Source organism: Monodon monoceros, unplaced genomic scaffold (genome assembly GCF_005190385.1).
Source record: "Monodon monoceros isolate NGI ecotype Baffin Bay Population unplaced genomic scaffold, NGI_Narwhal_1 Super_Scaffold_9, whole genome shotgun sequence".
Lineage (NCBI taxonomy): Eukaryota > Metazoa > Chordata > Mammalia > Artiodactyla > Monodontidae > Monodon > Monodon monoceros.
Window position 1 is genome coordinate 23,913,354 of NW_021703786.1, and position 25,226 is coordinate 23,938,579.

Below are 25,226 nucleotides of genomic sequence, written 5' to 3' on the forward strand. Positions count from 1 at the left end.
GATAATTAGGTTAACGTGAAATTACAGTTTTAGAGAAGAATTTCAATTTGTTAATTTATAAGGATTATAGGAAACTATAATTACCTCATCACCTCTCATACCAAGGTATTTATGTTTCTGGGAAAACAAATCAGTGTGAATTGCTCGGTGAGTACAGAATTAAAGAGGAAAAATAATTTAAAAATTTCTTTTTGGCAACAATGTGCACCTCTCACAGACTCCCATCTGTCCCTCCAGAGCAGCATAGTTTTTGGTTTCCCACTTAACAAGTTGTCCATGTTCTCTAACTTTTGCTGCATAAACACCACTACATTTTTTTCTCTCTCTGATTCAAAGCATTCTTTCATCCTTAGACTAATGGAAGGTTACCATTAGTCTAAACTGAGGTCTGTGTGTCAATTTCCTCAACAGTAAATCTTACTTTACAGGATTGATAAGCAGACTTAAGAGTATTAAATCAATTAATATTTCTAAAGCATTTAGAACAATGGTTGGCACAGAGTAAGTGCTATGTAATCAACTATATAGTAGCTTATATATTATAAACATATTATGAGCTTAAATGGTAAGTATATAAATGTACACGTTTTACTAGTTAAAATACAATTAAAAAACTATTTGATATTCTAAGTCTAAAAATGAGCTAGAATATCACAGCAACTGGGATCTGACATGTACTATACATTAAACATCTAACACACAAAAAGCACAATTCTACCTAATTACTGGCTATGTTAATCTAGGTAATAGTATGTGATCTAAAACTAAAAGCGGAACCTTGAGAGACGTCTATTTAAAACCCCTTTAATAACAGTACACTGCTTTCTTAGAGATGAAAAGGCTCTGGGGAGGTTATTTTAAATAATGCCAGTCTCCTCAAAACAGTTGTCCAGAATTTTGAGTAGTTTTTTTCCTTAAGAAATTTGTCTGAAGCAAACAAAAGCACTCCAAAAATTCCACTGATGTGGGTATGTTTTCAAAAGCATCCCCAAATTATAATGATGATGATTAAAGGAAGTGGAAGAGTATAATCTAAAATCACATTTCAGCTTTGCTAAAATAAAGCTGTGGGAACAGGATAAGACACTTGACATTTATGAATAAATTATTGGTAAGCCTTCTCAGCTCTTGTTTTCTGAGTCTGAAACTTTTAAGAATCAAAACATGTTAACTATGTAAAAACATGGCTTTATGAAAATATTAAGTGAAAAAAGTAGACCACACATTGTATGCTCAGTGTGATTATAACTGTTCAAATCTGTGTAATACCTCCATCCATTTATCTGCTCATCCATCTATAGATTAGAAAGCAGACTTAAGAGATGAGAATGGCGGCTACATGGCACACAGCATTCCATTTTAAAGTGAGATTTGGGGGCTTCCCTGGTGGCGCAGTGGTTAAGAATCTGCCTGCCAATGCAGTGGCCATGGGTTCGAGCCCTGGTCCGGGAAGATCCCACATGCCGCGGAGCAACTAAGCCCGTGCACCACAACTACTGAGCCTGCGCTCTAGAGCCTGTGAGCCACAAATGCTGAAGCCTGTGCACCTAGAGCCCGTGCTCTGCAACAAGAGAAGCCACCGCAATGAGAAGCTCACGCACCGCAACAAAGAGTAGCCCCTGCTCGCCGCAACTAGAGAAAGCTGGCGCACAGCAACGAAGACCCAACACAGCCAAAAATAAATAAATAAAATAAATAAATTTATAAAAAAGAGATTTATACCAAAACAATTTTTACATTTGCAACCGTAACTGTCACCAAAGTGATAACCGATTCATGCAAAAATTACCAATGGGTTCACTGTTAGGGAAGAATAATATTCCAGAATAGGATATTCACACAGTCTCAAAGATAAATAATAAATACATAGGTTACTTATGAAGTACAAAGGGAAAAAGGTACCTTTAGAGTGAGGCAATCTGGTAAATCCTACCTTAACTAAGTGATCCAATTTAGCATCACCAATGATAGGACAACTCACAGCAATGCCTCCTGATGCTGTGCCTTCTCTGTAGTATTCTCGTCAGAAACGTTTAATCTGAATCTAATCATGTGGAAACGAGACAAATGCAAACTGAGGGACATTCTGCAAAATAACTGGCCTAGATTCTTCAGAAATGCAATTTTCTAGGGAACTGTTCTACATTAAAGGAAATTAAAGAAACATGAAACCTAAATGCAATGCATGATGATTGAATGGATTTTAGGAAGGAGGAAGTCCAATTATAACAGACATTACTGGGACAACTGTGGAAATCTGAATAAGGACTGTAATCATTCTAAATAGCACTGTATTAACATTAATTTCCTGAATTTGATAATTGCATTGTGGTCATGTGAAATTAATGCCCTTGTTTTACAGGGTTAAACGTAAGTATTTATTGGATTAAACTGAATTATGAGATTAATCTGTTTGTAAATAACTCTCTAATGATTCAGGAAAAAAGAAAAAATATATAGTGTAAAACTAACATAGCAAGATGTTAGGAACAGATAAATTTAGGCTAAGAATACAGGGGTATTCATTGTTCTTTCTTGCAATTACTTTAGGATTAAAATATTTTTAAAAGAGCTGAGGCAAAAAATCCATCTTTGTTTTAAAATTCTACATGATCCAGAATGGACTCCACTATAGTTAGAGTCACCAAATATTTACAAATAAGGCTAAAGAGGCAAAAAGAAAACATCTACTTTTAAGTAGCAATGATAACCTGTTAGTCCACATTTCCCTCAAAAACCATTAAGGTCACAGCAAGAAACCATTTCCTAGATGGAGAACTTAAGAAGTTTAAAGAACAATTCTTGGGAATTCCCTGGTAGTCCAGTGGTTAGGACTCAGTGCTTTCACTGCCAGGGCAGGGGCTCAATTCCTTGTCAGAGAACTAAGATCCTACAAGCCATGAGGTGTGGCAAAGAAAAAAAAAAGAACTTTTATTATTATATAGATGTAGTATATATAATCAGAAACAAATCTGAGTTATAATTAAGTTATAAAAAATAAAAGTCCAGAGGCAGAAGATACACTGCCTATATGTGGTGAACAGAGGATTTACTTGCCAGAAAAAGTAACTGTTGCAAACCCTCAGAATTATTGCTCTATAACTGGGCAGGTGAGATCTACTATTCAGTAATTTTATTCAATAACCATTACTGAACACTGATTATGTGCCAGTGGTCCTGTACTTAGAGTGCATAAAGGGTAAGACAAAGTCCTTGCCTTGAAGAACTCAGCCTATAAAAGTCTCTTATCAATTATAACTTAATTAAAAAATAATCCTCTATATGTCCTTATAAAATCCTTATTTAATTTCTAAATTTAGTCCAACTTAGTCTGTAGGCAACCTAGAGATCATTTGCAACTAGTATTTAAAAGCAATTACACTTTTCTACTTATTTTAAAAATCAATAATTTGCTTCCATAATATTTACAGGCCAAATTATTCAACTTTATAATAAAGACTTTATTAGGACCCTATACAGAAGTTCCTTCCAAACAGACAAAAGTTTGAGGGAACAGGGAATCTTGCTCTGGCCTCTCCTCAGTCAAAGGCCTCTGCTAGTTTGAACCCTGACCGGGCAAGTTTCACTGCAGAAGCTGTCTTCAAGTACAATTAAATCAGGAGTCGTGAAGAGCTTCATTGTCAATCTATGAATTTCGTTTGCTTGTTTGCTCTGGCTGAAAGAATTCATCAATCAATCTGAGATTCGTCTCTTATTATGGGTTCTTATAAATTAAATCATAAATAACTCAGAATCTAAAAACTGTGACAATCCTGAATAATCTTAACCCCCGTAAAAGGATCTGTAAATCAAAGGATATGCTAAAGTTCAAAGTTTTTTTTTTTTGTTTGGTTTGTTGTTAATTAATTAATTATTTTTGGCTGCGTTGGGTCTTCGCTGCTGTGCACGGGCTTTCTCTAGTTGTGGTGAGTAGGGGCTACTCTTCGTTGTGGTGCGTGGGCTTCTCATTGCAGTGGCTTCTCTTGTTGCGGAGCATGGGCTCTAGGTGCACGGGCTTCAGTAGCTGTGGCACGCGGGCTCAGCAGTCGTGGCTCGCAGGCTCTAGAGCACAGGCTCAGTAGTCGTGGCACACGGGCTTAGTTGCTCCGTGGCATGTGGGATCTTCCTGGACCAGGGCTCGAACCTGTGTCCCCTGCTTTGGCAGGCGGATTCTCAACCACTGCACCACCAGGGAAGCCCCATAAAGTTCAAAGTTTTAAGAAAAGCTTAGGAACCCACAATTTTATGTCTGGGTGCCTGTAAGTAATTCTTAAACGGTTCACAAAAAAGATAAAAAGACGATAAACATCGTGGAGACTCCTATTTTTCATTTCTGCTGAGAAGTACTGTATCACTTAGCTTAAATTGTCTGAGCAAAAGGTCCCACTTAAAGTGAGCATAACTGTTAATATATGCTGCTATCTTTGGTATTTCTTTTCTCTCAGATTAAAGAGAGATTAAGAATGACTAAGGAATTAACACAACATTGTAAATCAACTATACTTCAATTAAAAAAAAAAAAAAAAAAGAATGACAAGGGAGAACCTGTTTGTTAACTGCAACAGTTGTAACTAAAGTTTACAGAGTGCCTGACCTAAATGAAGCCTTTCCCTAACGCAAATTAAGTTGAGCCATCAGGATTCTGTATAACATGGGCTCTAGAACCACACTTGAACTTATATTATGCGCTAGAATTTACTGCAATTTAAAATATATATATATATTGTGACCTTTCAGGTTAAAAGAGGTTTCAAAATGGTTTATTCAACAGAGACTTTCACAGCTCATAAATGTTTCAAGTTACTCTTGGGAAACTTAGTTCATCACCTGAAAAAGTGATTTCACTTTTAACAAAAATAAATTTGAGTTTATTTTTAAGAAACAAAAGCATCCATTTCTTCTACATAAAGCCTTTCGTTTGTTCTAAACCCGAGTTAAAACAGGAAATTCTATGGTCAAAAGAGACTTTTTTTTTTTACTATCTAGAAATATATTTCTGTAACTGAAATTAACATCCTAATCACAGAGGTAATCTGAGGGATAATGTTCAAGCCCTGGGAATGTAAGAAGGTAGTGCAAGGAGGTAAAGAACGGGAGACGATGGCAGGAGATAAGCACAGGTGTGTACAAGGCCCCTTCCCACCCTGCCTGTGGAAATGCCCTCTTCTGTCCCCCATGAACACAGATGAGCTGGGACAGCTTCCGACTGTGATAAAACCATGTTTTTCCTAGAATCACTGTTTCTTCAATGGTGGTTTTTTATTAAAAGAAGAACTATTCAAATGGATGGTAAGAAATTCAACTTGTATCAATACACAAATAAGTTTACTTAAAAACACCTCCGTTACATATTTTTAAAAGTTGCAGAATCTCTCCCCACCAGTGTCCATAAGCTAGAATAGCTTCACGTGAAACCTGCAGTCTGACCTAAGAGAATCAATAAGTGATGGTCTAGGTACTTGCTCAGACATTTCTCTTGTCACCGAAGAGACAGTCACAAACAAAACACATCTCTTGCCTGGTTGAGTAGGAAGAATCCACATAAAAGAGCTTCATAAAACGTCTATGAAGGAGAACTGGTAATATCAGAAGAGTTCCAGCACTTCAATTGAATATAATTCTCTATTAGTCTTTTCTTGATTTAATTTCTGTAGCTCACGAAAACTTACTTCAATCTTGTTGAGCTCAGAACAAATGCTTATCTAAAGAAAAAAGTTCCAAAATAACTTTTACCATATTTTGTACATATGGATAAATCCTCCACAATTACTTAGGGCTATTCCAAGAAAAATTTTAATAAATTATAATTTTGGTGCTTCTTGGTTACAAACAGAATTCAGTATAATCAAATAATTACATACCTGGGATTTCACAAACTTGTAAAGACTTAACAGTAGCCTTTTTGCTTCTGGTATCATTACCACAACAGTAAAATTAGCATCTAGAAGTAGACATATCCAATCCATAATCTGAAGATAAACAGGAAAAGGAGTTAAGATTTTAAATTTAATTTTAGGTTAATTCATTTTACAAAGTCCATAATAGTATCAAACAGTTATAAGAAAAAATAAGTCTTCTTTACAGAAGTCTGAACATTTTAGAGATGAAGGAATTTCTAAGCAATCTAAAAAGCCTCTTTTCTGCTTTTCTACTTGTCATTTAACAAGCATAATTGGATCTTTTCCATCAGATTAATCAGTAAAAAGAAAGCCACAGTGATATTTAATCCAAGGGAGAGCTAGCACTTTTTATTTTAAAAAATTCTTGATAACTACTCACAGCTACAAAACAAATAACCCACTCATCTCCTATTCTGAAATATACACTATGACCCAAGAATAAGGTGTCGTGTATTATAGATAAGGTACCAAGAACTAAAATAAAATTATTACTATACATTTATTAAAGTATCCTATGTAGTGTACACCTTCAAATGGTGTTGTTAACATGCAAATATCAGTGTCATGAAAAAGCATTAAGGAAACCAACTATCCATTTGCAGGGAGGGGGGAAAGCTGATACCTGTGTAACTCTCTACACCAAAATAAACTTTATATGTATCAAAGAATTAAACAAAGAAAAGGAAAAGAAATGTACTAGGGGAAGACAGGGTGGCTATTTTTACACTCTTAGAGTGGGAAGGGCCTTAAGCATGGCGTACCCAAAAAGAAGCAGTAAAGGAAAAGCCTAACAATTTTGACAGCATGAAAATTAAAAACCCATCTATGGCAAAAATTACACTAAAGCAAGTAAAAAAGAGTGATAGGAAAAAAAGTATTTGTAATACACTTCATAGAAACAGACTAATTTCTCTTAATATACGAAGAATAATTTATAAGGCAAAATGATAAAGACAGGAAGTGCCAATAGAAAAATTGGACAAAGAACCTGATTAGGCAGTACACAAAAAGGAATATAAATTGGCAAGAAATGATGGTCCACCTTTCTTATTATCAAAGAAATGCAAATTAAAACACTTACTTGTTACCTACTTGACTAGCAGAGAGTAAGGTCTCAGATCTTGGTGGCCATAGTATCTCTTGTCACAACCCTTTGGAAAGGTAGCCTGGCATTTTTGAAACTAAAAATGCATGCACCCTTTATCCAGTAATTTCACTAATGGGAATTTACCCAAGAGGTGTTCTCTCATAATATGCAAGAATATTTCTATAAAGATGCTCACTGAAAGTTTGTTTACAATAGCAAAAAACTGTAAGCAACTTAAATGCCAATCAATAGGGGACTTACAAATTAAGATTTTCTATAAAATCAAATAGTATGCAGTGGTTAAAAAGAATGTTGCAGATGTATATAGCCTGATTCAGAAAATGTGTAAAATGTAGCAATGAGTGAAAAAAAACAAGCTGCAGAATAGCATGCACGTGATCTAATTTGCATGAGAAAGACAAGAGAAAGATAAGTTAAGGTACAGAAAGCAAATTTCTGGACATAAATGCAACTCTTAGTATTGGTTATCTCTAAGAGGGACTTGGGATTATTAGGTTATTAGGAGGACACTTATTATCACTCTCTCCCAATGAAGCTGAGGAAATTCTTGAAAAGGGTCACAATAAAGAATCAGGAATTTAAGATGAATTTAAGTTTCTTAGTATAGAATTATGGCTCTAAAAAATCCATCTACCAAATTGAGTGATCCACCCCAGTGGTTTGTGTACCTGGTGAGGGAGGAGGGTCGTAGGAACCACGAGACAGGGAGAAATCAGTTCCTGGATTCCAGATTCTGATACTATATATATATATATATATATATATATATATAAAACCTTTTTTTTGTTTAACATATTTTTCCCAGCATCAGATCAAAATAAAAAGATTACCTCACCTGGTTCAGGGTTGGAGGGTGTATTCCAGGAAGAGTCATAGTAGCATTTTCACTACACTTCAGATAAAGGAAATACAAATACTGGAGAAATAGCTAGGTGTTGGGGGGGAAAAAGAACAATCATTTTGATAGGAATATTTTCTCTTTGTAAAGCTAACAAAGAGACTGGAAAGAATTTTAAGAGGCTACTGAATTTAACTGTACATCAGACAAATATGCTAGACATCAGGGGACACATGAATCAAATGCACTCCCTGCCATCAAAGAAGAGTTCATTTGGTTTGGGAGAAGCGGGTGAGGAGCTTATTTTGTTTGTAAATAGTAAGTAGAGAAGAGAGAATCCTTCTCTGGGCAATTCTTTTTAGTTCCTACTCGTTTCTAAGTTAGATGGATGAACCCGGCCTTCGGGTTTGACACCAGGAACACGTCAAGCTCTGCCTCCTCCAGGTCACTCTAGTCTCCCAGGCACGATTTTTCACCTTGAGGGCTGGGAAATCTCTTACTCAGATGAAAGAACTTTATAACCTTTCGAATGCCCTAGAAGCTGGGTAGAGTTAAGGAGCAACACTTAACGCAGAAATAAAATCCTGCAGGATTCGTAAGAACACTCACAGTGATGTGTTGTGCTGGGATGTCCTTCAAATGAGGCAGAAGAAACGTCTCGCTATATGCTGAATGAAGAATTGCATTTCTACTTGGGAATAAAGGAAAATCTCATTTCAACCAATAAAGACTTTTCTACTGAAATAATGAGTAATTCCCTTCCCCAGTAACATTTTTCTAAATTTATACAAAAGTTCTACTTTTCTAGAAGAGTGTTATCACTGAACATTCTCCTCGTCACTAGAGATCATCTGGAATATTTTGCTATTATAGATAATTGGTGTTTATTCAGTAGACTAATTTTTAGAAGTGATAGAGCTTCTATCTTAGTATAGCTTCTTAAATAAGAAGGTTTAAGTAAGTTGTTTGAACACAGCATTGAATGTAATCCATTTTCAAGCAGAAACTGAAAAAAATTGAAAAAAAGAAAAGGAAAAAACCACCTTAAATTATCTAATTACCCCTTAGTTTTTGCTCGGCATTTGACTACATCCCTGGGAAAAAGACAATACAAGGGAAATGGTTTCAAAGGATACAGTAGCGCTGCTCTTTTCCCTGTAACAGGGCATGAAGTGCTCTCCTCTGTTGCAGCCTGAGGCTTCTCAATCAACTCCTGAGCACAGTTCTCACAGTTATCTTCTTCAGGATTGAAACCATTTTGAAGAATTTCAGTTTGTTCTTCTATTTCCCCATCTTGTATAGTAGCAGTATAGTCAGAAACTGACTCCATATTGATATCTGTTTCTTGAAGACTGTCATCACCAATGCTATCATGTTAATTGAAAGCAGGAAATAATTCTTATCAGTAGCTGAACTTACTGGAAAATTTTTCATTTTCTAAGACTTTAAAGTTTTAGAAATAAAATAAAACAATAGATTAAAAATGCAGTGAAAGTAAAGGACCATCAGCTTCTAACTTACCTCAAGAAAATTTTTAAGCAAGCGCAGGTGACTGACTCAGGGATGTCAGGGAACTGCTGTAGGCAGAGCTGTAGGATCTGCACATCTGTCTTTTCTAAGGCAAACTCCATTAAGCCAGGGCACAAGCTAAGACCAAAAACATGAATCATTTATATATATTAAGAAACTCTCAATTGCAAATAATTCATAAGGCTTTTACAGAGTATAAAAATCAGAACTGCAAAAAACAAGGTCAAAAGAGTTATGTGTATAAAGTTTGGTGTACAGAAACATTTACCTGTAAAGAAACATTTACCTGTAAGAAAGCACACGTGTTTGGATAAGCTGCATCAGACAGTTCCGAGGATAAAATGATGGTTCTGCTTTATATCTTCCCAGAAGTCCTATTACTACATCCCCAATAATAGTATGAAAGTCAGGGGTCCGCTGAACAGCCAAAAATTTACGTAGTTCTACTTCAATATGTTTTTCTGAATCTTTCTGAAAGGGCAGAAGTAAAGAGTTCAGTGTGGTACATTAATAAATGTCGCTCTGCACTTAAAAGTTCCTAGCTTAACATTGTCTTAAATCACTAACAGCATTCATGCATTCCTGTGAAACTGGAGTTGATATACAATTTACTGGACAAAGACAAAATACAAAGAAGAAAAAAAAACTCAAGGATTTAGAAATCAAAATTTCTAAGAAGCTAAATTACAAACATTCAATGCAAAGGTGAATGAGATATGAGGCCACCACCATCACACTGATCTCACGAAATGCTTAGTGAGAGTCAAATAAGCCAAAGCATCACTCTGGCAACCTCAATATACTATACAAATGTTAGCCATAGCTCTAAAAATGATCACAAGAGGAAGACAGAATAAAAAGTACATAGGATTTCTTTTAACCATGAGTTGATTTTTCGTATTTCTAATATTTTAAAATTTACCTGTACGGCTGCTAAGAGTTGTGTGGATGGTGGAACCTCCGGCTGTACACTCACTTCAATTTTCCTTCTCCTTAACTGGAATTCAGTAAATTGATTAGGATCTCAAAACAACACAAAAGATGCAATAGACATTTAGAAGAATATAAAATGTCCCAAAGAGACTGGCACACTTTTGCTCTAATCACAAACTTTCTTTTTTTTTAATTTATTTATTTTTGGCTGCATTGGGTCTTCGTTGCTGCGTGTGGGCTTTCTCTAGTTGTAGCGAGTGGGGGCTACTCTTCATTGCAGTGCGCGGGCTTCTCACTGCAGTGGCTTCTCTTGTTGCGGAGCACGGGCTCTAGGAATGTGGGCTTCAGTAGCTGTGGCTTGCGGGCTCTAGAGCACAGGCTCAGTAGTTGTGGCGCAGGGGCTTAGCTGCTCCGGGGCATGTGGGAACCAGACCAGGACTCGAACCCGTGTCCCCTGCATTGGCAGGTGGGGATTCTTAACCACTGCGCCACCAGGGAAGTCCATTCACGAGCTTTTTTAGGGTTTGGTTTTCTTATAGTGCAAAGTGGGTCTATTTCAACTTTTAGCTTAAATATCTTTAAAGTTTTCATTTTTTCATAAATAAAATCTCTATACTCTATTATTACTAATTGCAAACTGGTCCATTTTTACACCTGGGTCTTACACACATGCCCATAAAAACTACTAGACGACATGTGTCACTTTCGGATAAGGGCTGTCAGGTTACTGGGTTCAAGCTTCAAATCACCCCATCATTAAGAGCAAGTTGTAAGAGTTGTACAAATATGAATTATTAAAATAATTCAGCCTTTTCTGTTTTTTAACATCTGTAGTAACATTTCTATTTCAACTACCAAACTTACGATTCTCTTTGACTGCTCTGAGTTCTGAGATCCAAGTTCATATCCCTGTGATGTTTCCCAGTTTACAAAATGAGTCATGGCATGAATGTCTAAGAAAACACAGAACACACAATTACTGGAATTTTTTGACCTATTGGTATTTACCCAGCCAATCAATCCAACAAAGAACAATAAAACAACAACCACTCACGCACAATTCAAAAGCGGCTTTAAAGTCCATTTCATTCTACCAATAACCTCAGATCAGTAAATCATAATATCCTAAAAGGCTATGTGCCCAACAGACGAGGCCACTGGTAAACCAAGGAGGGAAAAAGCATTTCTGATTTTGTCTGCAGGACTTTCCCATTGCCCCTAAAGTCAGAACACTGGCTTTCAAAATGCAGCGTAGCTCTTTAACCTGCAGCAGTATCTGCAATGTGGACTGTTCCCAAGGTAGCTTCCTGACCAATAAAATCTGAATGAACACTGGCAAATTTCAACATTAAGAACAGGTTATGCAAACCGATAGCTGTGAAAATCTACATATCAAACTAGAAGTTTATAAATTGGTTTTTAGTAATAAAACATTTAAGTTCCTACCTGGATCTTGACTATGCTTGAGTTTTCCAAGAGCACCTGCTAATGATGACACCTCACACTTGTATGGGATTACAGTTAGAAATTTTCCATGTAGCATAAACAAATTTTCCCCATGATACCAGAGCTACAAAAAAGTTATCAAAAATGTAAGCAATCCTTTTTCTCTTCTAAGATCTGATTCAACAAAGCCATATAACTTATAACAATAACTTGTGGTGGAAGTAATCTTAATATAACAGAAAAGGATAAGGTGAAGTTAAGCAACTTTCCAGAATAATCTCATATGTTCAACTTATTAATTGAGGTAGGTTTACAAAGCTCTTATTTTTGCCCATGTCTGAATAAAGCATAATTTAAAGATAATTTCTTTTGACTCATAAAAATTTGATCAACACATATATTTAAAATAAATGAATTGTTTAAAATAAATATTGCCAATATTACACATCTATTAACGTGATACTCACAAAGGCTATTGTAACACAGGCAAACTGTTTTGATGTACGAAATGAAAAAAGCAGAATTGAACAGTTTCTATCTCATGATCTCAATTATAAAATTGTAAAACTGAGACAGGTATATGAATAAAAAGCTCAAAGGAACACGGAAATCAAAAGTGAAGTTTGTTAGAGCAGTGGAATTGTGAACGGCTAATCTTGTGAAAATTACTTGTTTAAATATAAATTAGAATTCTATGCTAAGAAACATAGTCTCCTTATCCTCTAAGTACAATGATCAACAACATCCTATATCTTGATTTATTTATATCTTATATTCACTAAACAACCAGTACTTACTGAGTACCTTTGTTAAGCACTGAAGATATGATGGAGAACAAAAAAGACAAGGTCCCTTGCCTCAGGAAGTTTATAGTCTGGTCACCTTAAATTTTAATTCTTTAAGTATTCTTATGTAATTCCATGATAACATTTAACATATAACCTAAAAGACTAATTTATTAGGCAAAGTAACAGCCCTTGGGTATAGTTCAAAATACAAAAGTAAAAAGATAAAACCAAAGTGAGATTAAAAAGTTTTGTTAACTAGCTAACTGTTCTCTCCTGATCTATAATTAGCTTATAATTTAGTCTTTTGAAAGTGACAAACATAAGGAAACTATAAAAATAACCAAATTAAATATAATCTCGCAGGTAGAAAATACTTCTTAATTTATTTTAATCAAAACTGATAAAATATTTAGATCCGAAGAGGTCTCTTCCCTTACAGTCTATTTGTCAGACACAAAAATAAGTACATTTGAAAAAAACCCCGAAGTGCAAAAACTTACTTGACCGCTGGTCCCTTGTGGTAACTCTTTTGAAGTCTGTAGTGTTTGAAATTTTGTATTCCATATGGAGAGGCATTCTATAAAATAAGACATACAAATTCAGAAGTTGGGACTTCCCTGGAGGTCCAGTGGTTAAGACTCCGCGCTTCCACTGCAGGGGGTGCGGGTCTGATCCCTGGTCGGGAAACTAAAGATCCCGCATGCCTCGTGGTGCGGCCAAAAAATTAAAAAAAAAAAAAAGTCCCAAGTTCAGAAGTCAGCCAAATATAAATATATGGTGCTGGGGGTGAGGAGAAGGGAGGGAGGGAGGAGGGAAGTCATAGTTAAACACATAGGTCTTGCTTTATTAGGAACAAAAATGAGTAATGAAGACAGAAATTCACAGATATGAGCTATCATGACAAGTGGACACATATGCAGGCAGGGGGCATATGGGAATCTGTGTACCTTCCCCTCAATTTTGCTGTGAACCTTAAACTTCTCTAAAAAAATAAAGCATTTTTTAAAAAAATTAATGAATTTTCTATTGAAGTACAGTTGCTGCACAATATTACGTAAATTACAGTTGTACAACATAGTGATTCACAATTTATAGTTATTATAAAATACTGCCTTATTCCCCATGTTGTACACATATGCTTGTAGCTTACTTTATACGTAATAGTTTGTACCTCTTACTCCACTACCCCTATCTTGCCCCTCCTCCCTTCCCTCTCCCCACTGGTAACTAGTTTATCCTCTGTATCTTTGAGTCTGCTTCTTTTGTTCTATTCACTAGTTTGTTGTACTTTTTAGAGTCCACATATAAGTGATGTCACACAGTATTTGTCTTTCTCTGTCTGACTTATTTCACTTTGCATGTCCTCCAAGTTCATCCATGTTGCTGCAATGGCAAAATTTCACTCTTTTTAATGGCTGAGTAGTAGTCCATTTTATATATATATATATATATATATATATATATATATGTACACACACACACACACAAATATATATACACACATACATATCTACACACCCACACCACTTCTTTACCCACTCATCTGTTGATGGACACTTAGGATGCTTTCCTATCTTGGCAATTGTAAATAATGCTGCTATGAACATTGGGGTCCAGGTATCTTTCTGAATTAGTTTGTTTTTTCAGATATATACCCAGGAATGAAACTGCTGGGTCATATGGTAGTTCTACTTTTAGTTTTTTGAGTAACCTCCATACTGTTTTCCACAGTGGCTGCACCAATTTACATTCCCACCAACAGAGTACGAGGCTTCCCTTTTCTCCACATCCTCACCAACACCTATTATTTGTGTTCTTTTTGATGACAGCCACTCTGACAGGTGTGAGGTGATACCTCATTGTGGTTTTGGTTTGCATTCCCCTGATGATTAGCGATGATGAGCATCTCTTCATGTGTGTGTTGGCCATCTGCATTTCCTCTTTGAAAAAAATGTCTATCCAGTTCTTCTGCCCATTTTTCATTGACTTTGAGTTGTATGAGCTGTTTATATATGTTGGATATTAATCCCTTATCAGTCATATCATTTGCAAATATTTTCTCCCATTCAGTAGGTTGTCTGTTCGATTTGTCGATGTTTCTTTTGCTGTGCAAAAGCTTTTAAAATTTAATTAGGCCCCAACTGTTTATTTTTGTTTTCATTTCCTTTGTGTTAGCAGACAGATGCAAAAAACTATTGCTGTGATTTATGTCGGAATGTTCTGCCTATATTTTCCTCTTAAAAAAATAAAGTCGGGCTTCCCTGGTGGTGCAGTGGTTGAGAATCCGCCAGCCAATGCAGTGGACATGGGTTCAATCCCTGGTCTGGGAAGATCCCACATGCCGCAGAGCAACTAAGCTTGTGTGCCACAACTACTGAGCCCACGTGCTGCAACTACTGAAGCCCGCACGCCTGGAGTCCGTGCTCCACAATGAGAGAAGCCACTGCAGTGAAAAGCCCACGCACCACAACGAAGAGCAGCCCCCGCTCGCCGCAACTAGAAAAAGCCCGCGTGCAGCAACGAAGACCCAACACAGCCAAAAATAAATAAATAAATAAATAAAATTTTAAAAAGAAAAAAAATTCAATACAGATGCTGCTATGGAAGGCTCTCTATGATATCTCAGGTAAGTGGATAAATTAAGGTATACAACAGAGGATAAGGTATGCTACCATTTATGTAAAAAGAGGAAGAAAAATAAGTAGTAGTATTTGCATATATTTAAAAAACCTCTGGAAAGAGACATGGGAAACTTTACTGAGGTTACTGAGTTTTTGGGGGGTTAGACCAGGAACTAGAGAGGGAGGATGGGGGTTGAGAGAGGAGAAGCACAGCCTGGTAAAGTGGCTAAAAGCCAGGACTTAAGAACGGTAAGATATATGGCGTAAGAATCAACCTGCTTGGGTTGAACCTTAGTTCCACTACTTAGTTAACTAACATCTCAGTTTCTCATTTGTAAAATAAGGGTGATAATAACTGGACTTTCTCTCATAGGGTTGTTGGAGGATTAAATGACACAGATAATGAAATAATACAAGTAAAACACCTGGCACAGGACAGTATGCCATAAATGGTAGCTCCTATCTTAAAAAGAAGAAACAAAACAAAATACACAAGGATGGCCATATCAAGTTTGTAGTCAATAGGGAGCCTGGCCTGAATAAAGCAGAGAGTTCTTGCTTTGAAATTGGGAGAAGAGACTGGAAAACGTGGACAGGGTCTAGACTGTGGCGAGAGTTGAATGCTAAACCATGGATTTGGAGTTTTATAGTGTAGGCTGGGAGACCCCAATCTTGCACTGGCCAGGAACAACTGTGTCCTTCATGATAGACTACAATTGTCTGTGTGGAGGGGTGTTTGGGGGTGAGGAGGTGAGGTGATGATGAAAATCCTGCTCTGAAGTCACAGAGACAAAAGGCACACTAGGGCTTCCCTGGTGGCGCAGTGGTTGGGAGTCCGCCTGCCGATGCAGGGGACACGGGTTCGTGCCCCGGTCTGGGAAGATCCCACATGCCGCGGAGCGGCTAGGCCCGTGAGCCATGGCTGCTGAGCCTGCGCATCTGGAGCCTGTGCTCCACAACGGGAGAGGCCACAACAGTGAGAGGCCCGTGTACTGCAAAAAAAAAAAAAAAAAAGGCACACTAGTAGTCCCCAAATTTCAAGCTGTCCAAGACTAATGAATTTATATTCTGCTAAAGTGTCACCAAGGGATGAATTCAATCCTCTACTGCAAGTCTTACCAATGTTTCCAATGCCTACAGGCTGGCACAGATATTTGCAGTTTTTATTTAAGACACTGGTGACAAGCAAGGTAGTGAGTGATATAGGAAATGTTTTAGAGAAACTGATCAAGGCAAGATGAAATCAAAGACCTATTCAAGAATTAGGAAGCTACAGTGAAAAAGAGAATGAATTAGGGTGGTAATAAATAAATGAAAAAGAAAGAGGAGACTTAAAAGTACACTTTGATGGAAAAAATCCAAAGGACTGCTTAACTGATTGGATTTTAGTTACCCTTAGAAGCTGATAGTGGTGGTCCCAGGACTGCTACGTGATCTTGATCCAGGATGGTGAGTGCAACGCCACTTCGAGCATTGCCAGACACCACGGACTTGAGCAACAGTGATCGAACTACCCTCTGATTTTTTTCTGGGTCACTTGGATGTATTGGTATCAAGGTTTCATATACACATCCATCAGAGCCTGTTGGAAACAAGTATTTATTGTTCCTTATTGGATAAATGATAGTTCTATATCTGTTATAATTAAATGTACTAAGTTGTTAATAAGATTTTACCAATTTGATAGAGAATCCAACCAGAAAAATAAACAAATGTAATAATCACATCACTCTATGCTTTCCCATAAAGAATATACTACAAACCTAAAGTTGATGGAGGAGAAATATTAATAAAAATTTCAGTAAGAAATGTCATGATAACCATGAAATAAAAATTGTAAGTATCTGTAATAACTTAAAATATGAGGGGACTGCCAGGAATACAGACAATTCAATCAGTAAAAGCCTGTATCTCTTATTAGAAATTAATTAGCATTCTGGTCTAAATATTACATTTCTTGTTACTCCAGCACCCTAAAACCTTATTAAATTGCTGGGTTTTGTAGGTCAATTGTATTTTTGGCAATTTCATGTGGTTCTAGCTATGTTACATGAAGATTTTATGACCCTTTGGTTCAGATTCCCTTACTTCAATGTTCAAAAGCTAAAACATAACTCCCAAACTTCTGTGTAACAATTAATATGTCCTATAGGTTAAACTTTAAGAAAACCAGTCCCTCTTAAGCAAAGGTATTAAGCGGATTCCAATGACACTCTAGACATGATAAACAAGGGAGCCTTTTTCTTAACAGCCACTGCAAACGTTTGCACATTGAAAAACTTCACAAAGATTTTAAACTGTGATAACATGAAAATGTTTCCTAAATACTGCTCTGTTTCTTCCTTAACCTTCCCAAAACGACTTCAAAAGAAGCCATAAAGAGCTGGGGGGAGAGAAGACCACAAAGGCATTTTTTCCCCCTAGATGCATAAGACTGGGATTAAACCTCAGAGCATTAGGTAGAGGTAAACTCCAAGGCATTAAAAAATAATCTGTAAAATGGTGGCTAGAGTCCAAGACTGCTTTGTTAGTGTACTTTTACTCACCTGTCTCTGTCACTGCTCAAAGGAATGGCACACTATGGGTTGGAAAAGCGGAATGGGGAGGCCATGCAGTACCAACCTTAGGTATTTCATGGTTCACTAATTACAATATCAAAAAAACTGGACTTATCATAATAAAGAGTGATTTTTCCTTTTTTATTGGTATATTATTTATTGCTTATGATAAAATTTTAAGACATAAAATTTACCTGCAGAGAATTACTGACCTATTGCGTGACTAGACATGGCAAAATGCAAAAAGTGAAGGTATAAATGCTTGTAAGGAAGCATGGAAAGGGAAATACTACAACAGAAAACTGTAAAAACTGAAGACTCGAACTTAAAACACTATCCTGTAATACCCCTTTATTTATAAACTCTGAAAGTTTTAAAAAAGTACTTACTTAATGACATCAGAGAGATGAATTTCCGATGCACAGATGTACTAAAACTCTGTGTAACCGATTTTTCTTCTTGTCCAAGTAAAAGTGTGTATTTGCTTAGGATACGTGAGTTAAACTTTTGTACATAAGCAAAGTAATTTCCATGCTGGAAAAAAAAAAAGTTATTTTATTTTAAAAATATTCCCATTTCCACCAACTATATTTAAATGTTGAGACCAGCTGTTGCCCCACTGTAATTACTTTAATGAGTGCTTAAAAACCTCTTGTCCAATTAAATTTAAAAAGTTATAAAATATATTTAATTCAGGCATAGAAATAATTGTAACTAATAGATTTTTCAGTATTTTAAAAATGTATTAAAATTTTCTGAAAGAAATACCAAAGTCCAATTTTAGTTTTAAAAATCATACAGATGACTCTGAAATGTCACAAAATGGGCCAGGAATTAAAGATATCGCTTACTTTTTCAGTAATAAAAATCAGCACAGGATGCCTAAATACCATAAAAAACTTTGTCCACCTAAAAAAAGAAAAAGAAAAATTATAAAATGCAAAATCACCAGTTGAAACACACCATCAATCTAAATGTAAGAGATTATCTTTTATTAAATATTTTTTAGAGCCAGAGAGGTAGCAGAGAACACTTGATTCAGTGTTTCAAAATAGCTACCACAGGGACCTAGAAGGCATTCCTCTGTCAAATGCATCTCTGGATTAAATGCAAGTTGCTGAGCTTCCCAGAACTTTAAAGACAATAACGTGAACTATAAAGTACCAAGGGCATGTAAGACAAGATGCGGTGTTCCCCAAACTTAATTGACCCACCCCTCCTTTTTTCAGAGTCATTTTGGGGCCTAGTGTTCTCAGGAAAACATTAGCATCTCACCTGCCTTCTTCAAGTGACAGCGGGAACTGAGGCATAGGGAGGGTAAGGGGCCTGTAACCAAGGCTGCACAGCCATTTTCTGGCAAAGTGGGGATTAGAACCCAGATTCTCTACCTATATCTTTTTGCGTAAAGATTTCCTCCAAATACAGTTGCTCACACTTTAGAGGCATTCATTGGGTCTAAGATATAACGGGTCACTGTCCACATTGTTGAGTGACTACGTACAAGTCTTTGCTTGGACCTTTAAAGATTTAGTTTACATCAGGTGGGCCGGGAGGGGCAGCAAGTTAACCAAACAGGAAATGGGATGAAAGAATAGGGATTGGATAGATGTAAAACTGTGAGATTTCCTTCTATCATTTGTGCGAGTCATTTCCCAAGTTTTATTTCAGAATCTGGGAAAGAAGAGGTCTCAAAGCATTATCCTGATTCCACTAACAAGCTGCACATTTCTTCAGGCGAAAGCGTTCTGACCTTGGCAGTCAGGGCTATATGACAGAAGATTCCGGTCTTGTGGGATTACTCACTTAATTTTCAAATAACTGACTATCCAGTTCTGTTATTAGGACAGGACTCATTTGGCCCCAGCTTCCTCAATCACTTATCACGCCAGAGGCTTTTGAGGGATGTGATTTTGGCTACTGTCTTATAGACGGTTTTCAATCAGCTTACTTTTATCACGTTTATAATCAAAATACTTTTGAACAAGGCAAAGAATATAAAAAACACAGAGTGCATTTTCTTTCTGGTAAAAATTACAAGTATTAGAACTTACTTAATCACTTCTTCATCAGAGATAACAGTTTCAATTTTCTGCTGGGGCTCTGCAAGCAAGGCCTCTAAACCACGAATGGCACCTTCCTTGAACAGCACCAAGGGTTCTGTCCCCTGTATTGAATGTATCCTATATACCTCAGCGGACAACTAGAAGAACATAAAAACATTTAAATTTTTATTCTAAAGGAACTGCCACCTAATAGAATCAGGACATTTACAGAAGGCTTATCTTTTTTTTTTTTTATTTTAATAAACTTATTTGTTTATTTTTGGCTGTATTGGGTCTTCATTGCTGAGCGCGGGCTCTCTCTAGCTGCAGCCAGCAGGGGATACTCCTCGCTGCAGTGCGCGGGCCTCTCATTGCGGTGGCCTCTCCGGCTGCGGAGCACGGGCTCTAGAGCACAGGCTCAGTAGTTGTGGCTCATGGGCTTAGCTGCTCCACGGCATGTGGGATCTTCCCGGACCAGGGCTCAACCCGTGTCCCCTGCATTGGCAGGCGGATTCCCAACCACTGCACCACCAGGGAAGTCCCGGAGAAGGCTTATCTTTAAGGGACTGATGCGCTTTCATTTTTACTCAATTTTGTTTCATAATTATGTATGGTTCCAAAGTTAAATCTAACATAAAATACATTCAGAAGTCTAACTTTTGATCCTATTCTCTATCCTCTCCCCTGCTCACCCCCATATGTAATCACTTTTATTCATTTTTGGTTTATCTTTCCACTGTAAATACTGGAGGTTAGGCTATAACCTGGGTCTCTCAAAACTGGAGGTGAGGAGAGGTACAAACAAAGGCACTAATGCAGAGTTATAAGCGGTTCTGGTATTAGAAAAAGAAAGATGCCATATATAAATACATGAGCCACACACATATATATTTATGTTTGTGTGTGTGTGTATGTGTGTATGTATGTATGTATGTATACATAGCCTGCAAGCTCAGGAAAAGAAGTTAACACCATATGTAGGATTAAAAAAAAAACAAAAAAAACCCATTGTGTAAAATTCAGGATCGTGTTACTTCAGGGTAAACAAAATGACTGGAGCCAGGTGGCAGCACAGGTGGCTGGCTAGAGGTTTCAAGGGTCCGGGTGACAACTGCGGTTGCATGTGAATCAGCTCTGTTGTGAACCAATTCTAAAATATGCCAATTGTATTTAGAGTTAGACATTTAGAGCCATAAAGAACTTTCAAGATTAACCTAGTTAGAGATCTTCATTTTATAAGACAAAGTTAATTAACATACTTTAGGTCATTAGGAGAAAAGGCACAGTTAGTCATGGTTCTTTTTCACTGCAGTATGTGCCACTTTTAAAATGTATAACGCATAAAACTTGCAGGGTCTGTTCTACCTATTTTAAGAAAGAGAACAATGAAGTTCATTTGCTCTTGCAAGGGACACACCACAAACATTTAAACTCATGGAAATAACTATAATGTATCATTCATGAATTATTTAAATCCTCAACCTCATATGAATATAACATATCATCTAACATTTTATAACATATTAACTCATAAGTTGAGACATTTTACCAAGACATACTGTAGGATAGCTAGAATGAAAAACTGGTTATAACCTTTATGTCATGTTCACAGACACTTTAAGATAAATAACTGCTACATTACAAATTATTCCATCTCACCAATAAACTAAATAAATGTGTTGGAAAATCCAAAGACTTACTGTCGCTTTAAATACTTTATCCAGGTTTACGTCTTCATTATTCCATATTCTCAAGACCTGAAATAAAAACATACAAGTTAAAAAGCATTCCAATTTCCATTTACATACAACAAGAATAGTTAATAAATCAAAATTTGATTTGTTTTGTATATATTATATAAAAGTTTTAGAACTCACCTTATTATCATGTACAACAATATACTCTCCAGTTTGAAAGTTGCACACAGCTGGACATGTTATAATTTGACCTTGTTTCACTGACCAGCTCCCCAAGGGTTTCTGATCAGAAACCTAATGAAATGAACATACAATATTCAAAAAGTCAGTTTCAGACATTAAAGCAATTAAATTTACATTCGGAAGAAATCATTAAAACGATAGCATTTAACAAATCTCCTAAATTAAAACAATAGCTAGTCACAAAAAGACAAATACTATGTGGATTCCACTTAAGACAGAAAGTAGAATGGTGGTTGCCTGGGGTTGGGGAAATTGGGAGTTATTATTTAATGAGTACAGAGTTTCAGTTTTACCAGATGAAAAGAGTTCTGGAGATGGATGGTGGTGATGACTGCACAACAATGTGAATATATGTACTCAATACCCTGAACTGTACACTTATAGTCATTAAGATAGTAAATTTTGTTATGTGTACTTTACTACAATTTAAAAAAAAACTTTAAAAGAGTAGTTAAAATGAAAATATAAGTTCCTAAAGTGAAAAAAAGTAAATTAATATCGGCACTTTGGTAATGAACAATATTAGTATATTTAAAAAACTGATGCAGTTGTGCCCTTGAACAGGGGCATGAGAAACAGAATAAGGATAGCTGGCATCATGCCAATTCTAATCAGCCACTCTATTCCTATGCAGGAACTGCAAAAAGTCCACTTGACAGCCAGGTAAAAACCAACGGTGTCTTCAGAAGCATCAAAACAAGCAAACAGTATAGTGTACTGTTGGCAACCTGTTCCCCAAACTTCAATGCAGACAGCTAGCTTTTTTTTAAATTGAAGTATAGTTGTTGCACAATATTATATAAGTTACAGGTGTACCATCTAGTGACTCAGTTTTAAAGGCTATACTCCACTTATAGTTATTATAAAATATTGGCTATATTCCCCCTGTTGTACAATATATCCTTGTAGCTTATTTTATACATAACTGTTTACACCTCTTACTCCCGTATCCCTATTTTGCCCCTCCCCCCTTCCCTGTCACCACTGGTAACCACTATTCTCTATATCTGTGAGTCTGCTTCCTTTTTGTTATAATCACTAGTTTGTTATAGTTTTTAGATTCCATACATAAGTGCTATCACAGTATTCGTCTTTCTCTGCCTCTCTTCACTTAGCATAATGCCCTCCATGTTGCTGCAAACGGCAAAATGTCATTATTTTTTTAATGGCTGAGTAGTATTCCATTGTATAGATATACACCACCTCTTTATCCATTCATCTATTGATGCACACTTAGGTTGCTTCCATATCTTGGAATGGAAGGTAATAAATAATAATAAATAATGCTGCTATGAACACTGGGTGCATGTATCTTTTCGAATTAGTGTTTTTGTTTTTTGGGGGTTTTTTTGGATATATACCCAGGAGTGAAACTGCTGGGTCACATGGTTGCTTTATTTTTAGTTTTTTGAGAAATCACCATACTGTCTTCCATAGTGACTGCACCACTTTACATTCCCACCAACAGGGTACAAGGCTTCTCTTTTCTCCATGTCCTCACCAACATTTTTTTGTGTTCTTTTTGATGACAGCCATTCTGACAGGTGTGAGGTGATATCTCATTGTGGTTTTGGTTTTCATTTCCCTGATGATTACCGATGTTGAGATACCCAACTTCTAAAAGACACAGAAAACTGTTCAGCAGCTCACATAGAAAGAATCACTTTCTATGGAACCACTAAAAGCAAAGTTTAGAAAATGTGCTAAAGCAGTCCTTAGGCTAAATGGGGGGCGGGGTGTGTAGACTTCAAGGGACGCAAATCCAGGATTCACAGGGTGAACCATAGCTGGAAACAGGTCACTCGGAATCAAGATGCCTACTAAGCTGCCAAGAAAGCAAAAAGCCAAAACAAAACACCGACAAAACTTTCCCTCCTAATGAGTAAGAAGCGTACGGACACAAGGCTAAAGCACTGTTCTGGCAGTGACACCTTCTCCCACCCAACCAATCTCCGTTTAACCCTTCTGCGGGCAGCTGGGGTGACAGAGACCCCAGAAGGGGATCTTAGCAAGGATATCTCCGGGAGATATGAAGCGAAAGCACAGGTTTCCTTTCCTTTCCTTTCCGAATCTAGCCCACGTGCACTTAGACGCTCTGCCGCCTGCAACTCGGAAATATGCCTCTCCGGGAAAACAACCGAGTCAGATTCTAGACCTCATTCAGCGTCCCAAAAAGGCCACAACGGCTCTCCGCTAAGCCCGCTGCAAGACCTCTTTCCAAAGCTGTGAGAAACCTGAGGTTCCGGCTCCGAACTCAGAAAGGGGCGAGACAGCAGCGGCGGCGCTCCGATCCTATTGCTCTCACCTTATAGAGGATGACGGTCCTGCCGCTGTCCGTCACTAGAAACTGGTCTGTTTTGTCGCTCTGCTCCACCCCAAGTGGTCCGTCAGGCCCGGAACCCAGCGGTACCGCAGTCAACGTGAAGCCTTCCTCCAAGGCTGCCATTTTGGTCCAACTTACGGAAGGCCGCGCGTCCGTCCCGGCAGGCTTCGCGCTTTCTCTCGTGAGAACTGGATTAGTTCTCGCCGACTGGATTAGTCATTCGCTAACTGAGATACCTGCTCGTTGAGCCTGCGACCTCTGGCGGGTAGAGATCGCTAGCGGCGCTGCGGACGCCGTCGGGTAGGCGGGGCCTGGAGTTTGCGTCTGGACTCCGCTTCCCAGGCCACACCACCGAGTCCCGGTGTACTGCTCTAGACGGGAAAGAATGGGCGGGCGGGGGAGATCTTACCTGTTAGGTACTGCATTCGCTGCCCCTTATTCAGCTACGGACTTGAGAGGCTGAAGGATGAGCGTGGCAAGTGGCCGAATATAAATAAACTAGATTTTTTTATTTGAAGCGAACTCTAGGAATTGCTAACACGGCTTAATAGAAGAGTGTCCCAAAGGAAAAATATTTCTCTCTTCAGATTAACTCTTCATAACGTGCTGTACCTAACTGAAATGCCTAATACCCCCTGCTTCTCAGAACCCGCCACAAAGGTCTAGTCTGCGGCCTTTTGGGCCTCCCGCGTTGTCTGTCCCCCCTGGCTCTCCGAGCACCCGCGGGGAAATCTCTCCAGGTTACAGGAAATTCAGACTTGTCTGATGAAGCAGGTGACGTTCAAGATCCCTCTGGGCAATTTTTGGCAAGACCATTTCTGGGAGAGATTTTTAAGATAAACATGACTGATTCAATCAATATAAAAACTCAAAAAAGATAAATTATGCATGTTCTTAGGGCGAAACCATGTAAATAGGCAATTATTAACAGATATGTACTATGTGCTACATCACAAAGCAAAATGCCTCCACATCAGTTTAGATTAAGCATCCACACGGATCACCTTGTGCGTGTTTGCTCGTGGCCACAGCCTTATAACACAGGAGATAGGAGATTATGCAGCTATTATGAAAGAATCAAATGCCTACAGTAAATTCTTTTTTTTTTTGGCCTCACCATGCAGCATGTGGGATCTTAATTCCCCAAACAGGGATGGAAACTGTACCCCCTGCAGTGGAGGCATGGAGTGCTAAACACT

The 25,226-nt window shown here is 37.5% G+C and overlaps 1 protein-coding gene across 3 annotated transcripts; it reads right to left on the bottom strand.

Annotated features, from left to right (window-relative positions):
- Window positions 1-1,795: 1,795 nt before the first annotated feature.
- Window positions 1,796-24,160, bottom strand: NOL11 (nucleolar protein 11). 3 transcript variants are annotated; one of them, XR_003792080.1, is made up of 19 exons: window positions 24,010-24,150; window positions 21,642-21,755; window positions 21,465-21,521; window positions 19,774-19,922; window positions 18,574-18,631; window positions 18,112-18,256; window positions 16,558-16,746; window positions 13,044-13,120; window positions 11,756-11,879; window positions 11,174-11,262; window positions 10,299-10,373; window positions 9,663-9,847; window positions 9,368-9,493; window positions 8,983-9,213; window positions 8,456-8,534; window positions 7,844-7,936; window positions 5,862-5,969; window positions 5,519-5,702; window positions 1,796-2,044 (listed from the first exon to the last, which is right to left on the bottom strand). XR_003792080.1 is itself a non-coding variant. In XM_029213211.1 (18 exons), exons 1-18 carry the CDS (start codon window positions 24,148-24,150, stop codon window positions 5,586-5,588), a joined length of 2,157 nt encoding a protein of 718 aa, XP_029069044.1. In that variant the 5' UTR covers window positions 24,151-24,160; the 3' UTR covers window positions 5,245-5,585. The 3 variants fall into 3 exon arrangements, 2 of the variants coding, with proteins under 2 accessions (XP_029069045.1, XP_029069044.1); XM_029213211.1 differs by lacking the exon at window positions 1,796-2,044 and having other exon boundaries at window positions 5,245-5,702; window positions 24,010-24,160; XM_029213212.1 differs by lacking the exons at window positions 1,796-2,044; window positions 21,465-21,521; window positions 21,642-21,755; window positions 24,010-24,150 and adding an exon at window positions 21,024-21,065 and having other exon boundaries at window positions 4,208-5,702.
- Window positions 24,161-25,226: the final 1,066 nt, after the last annotated feature.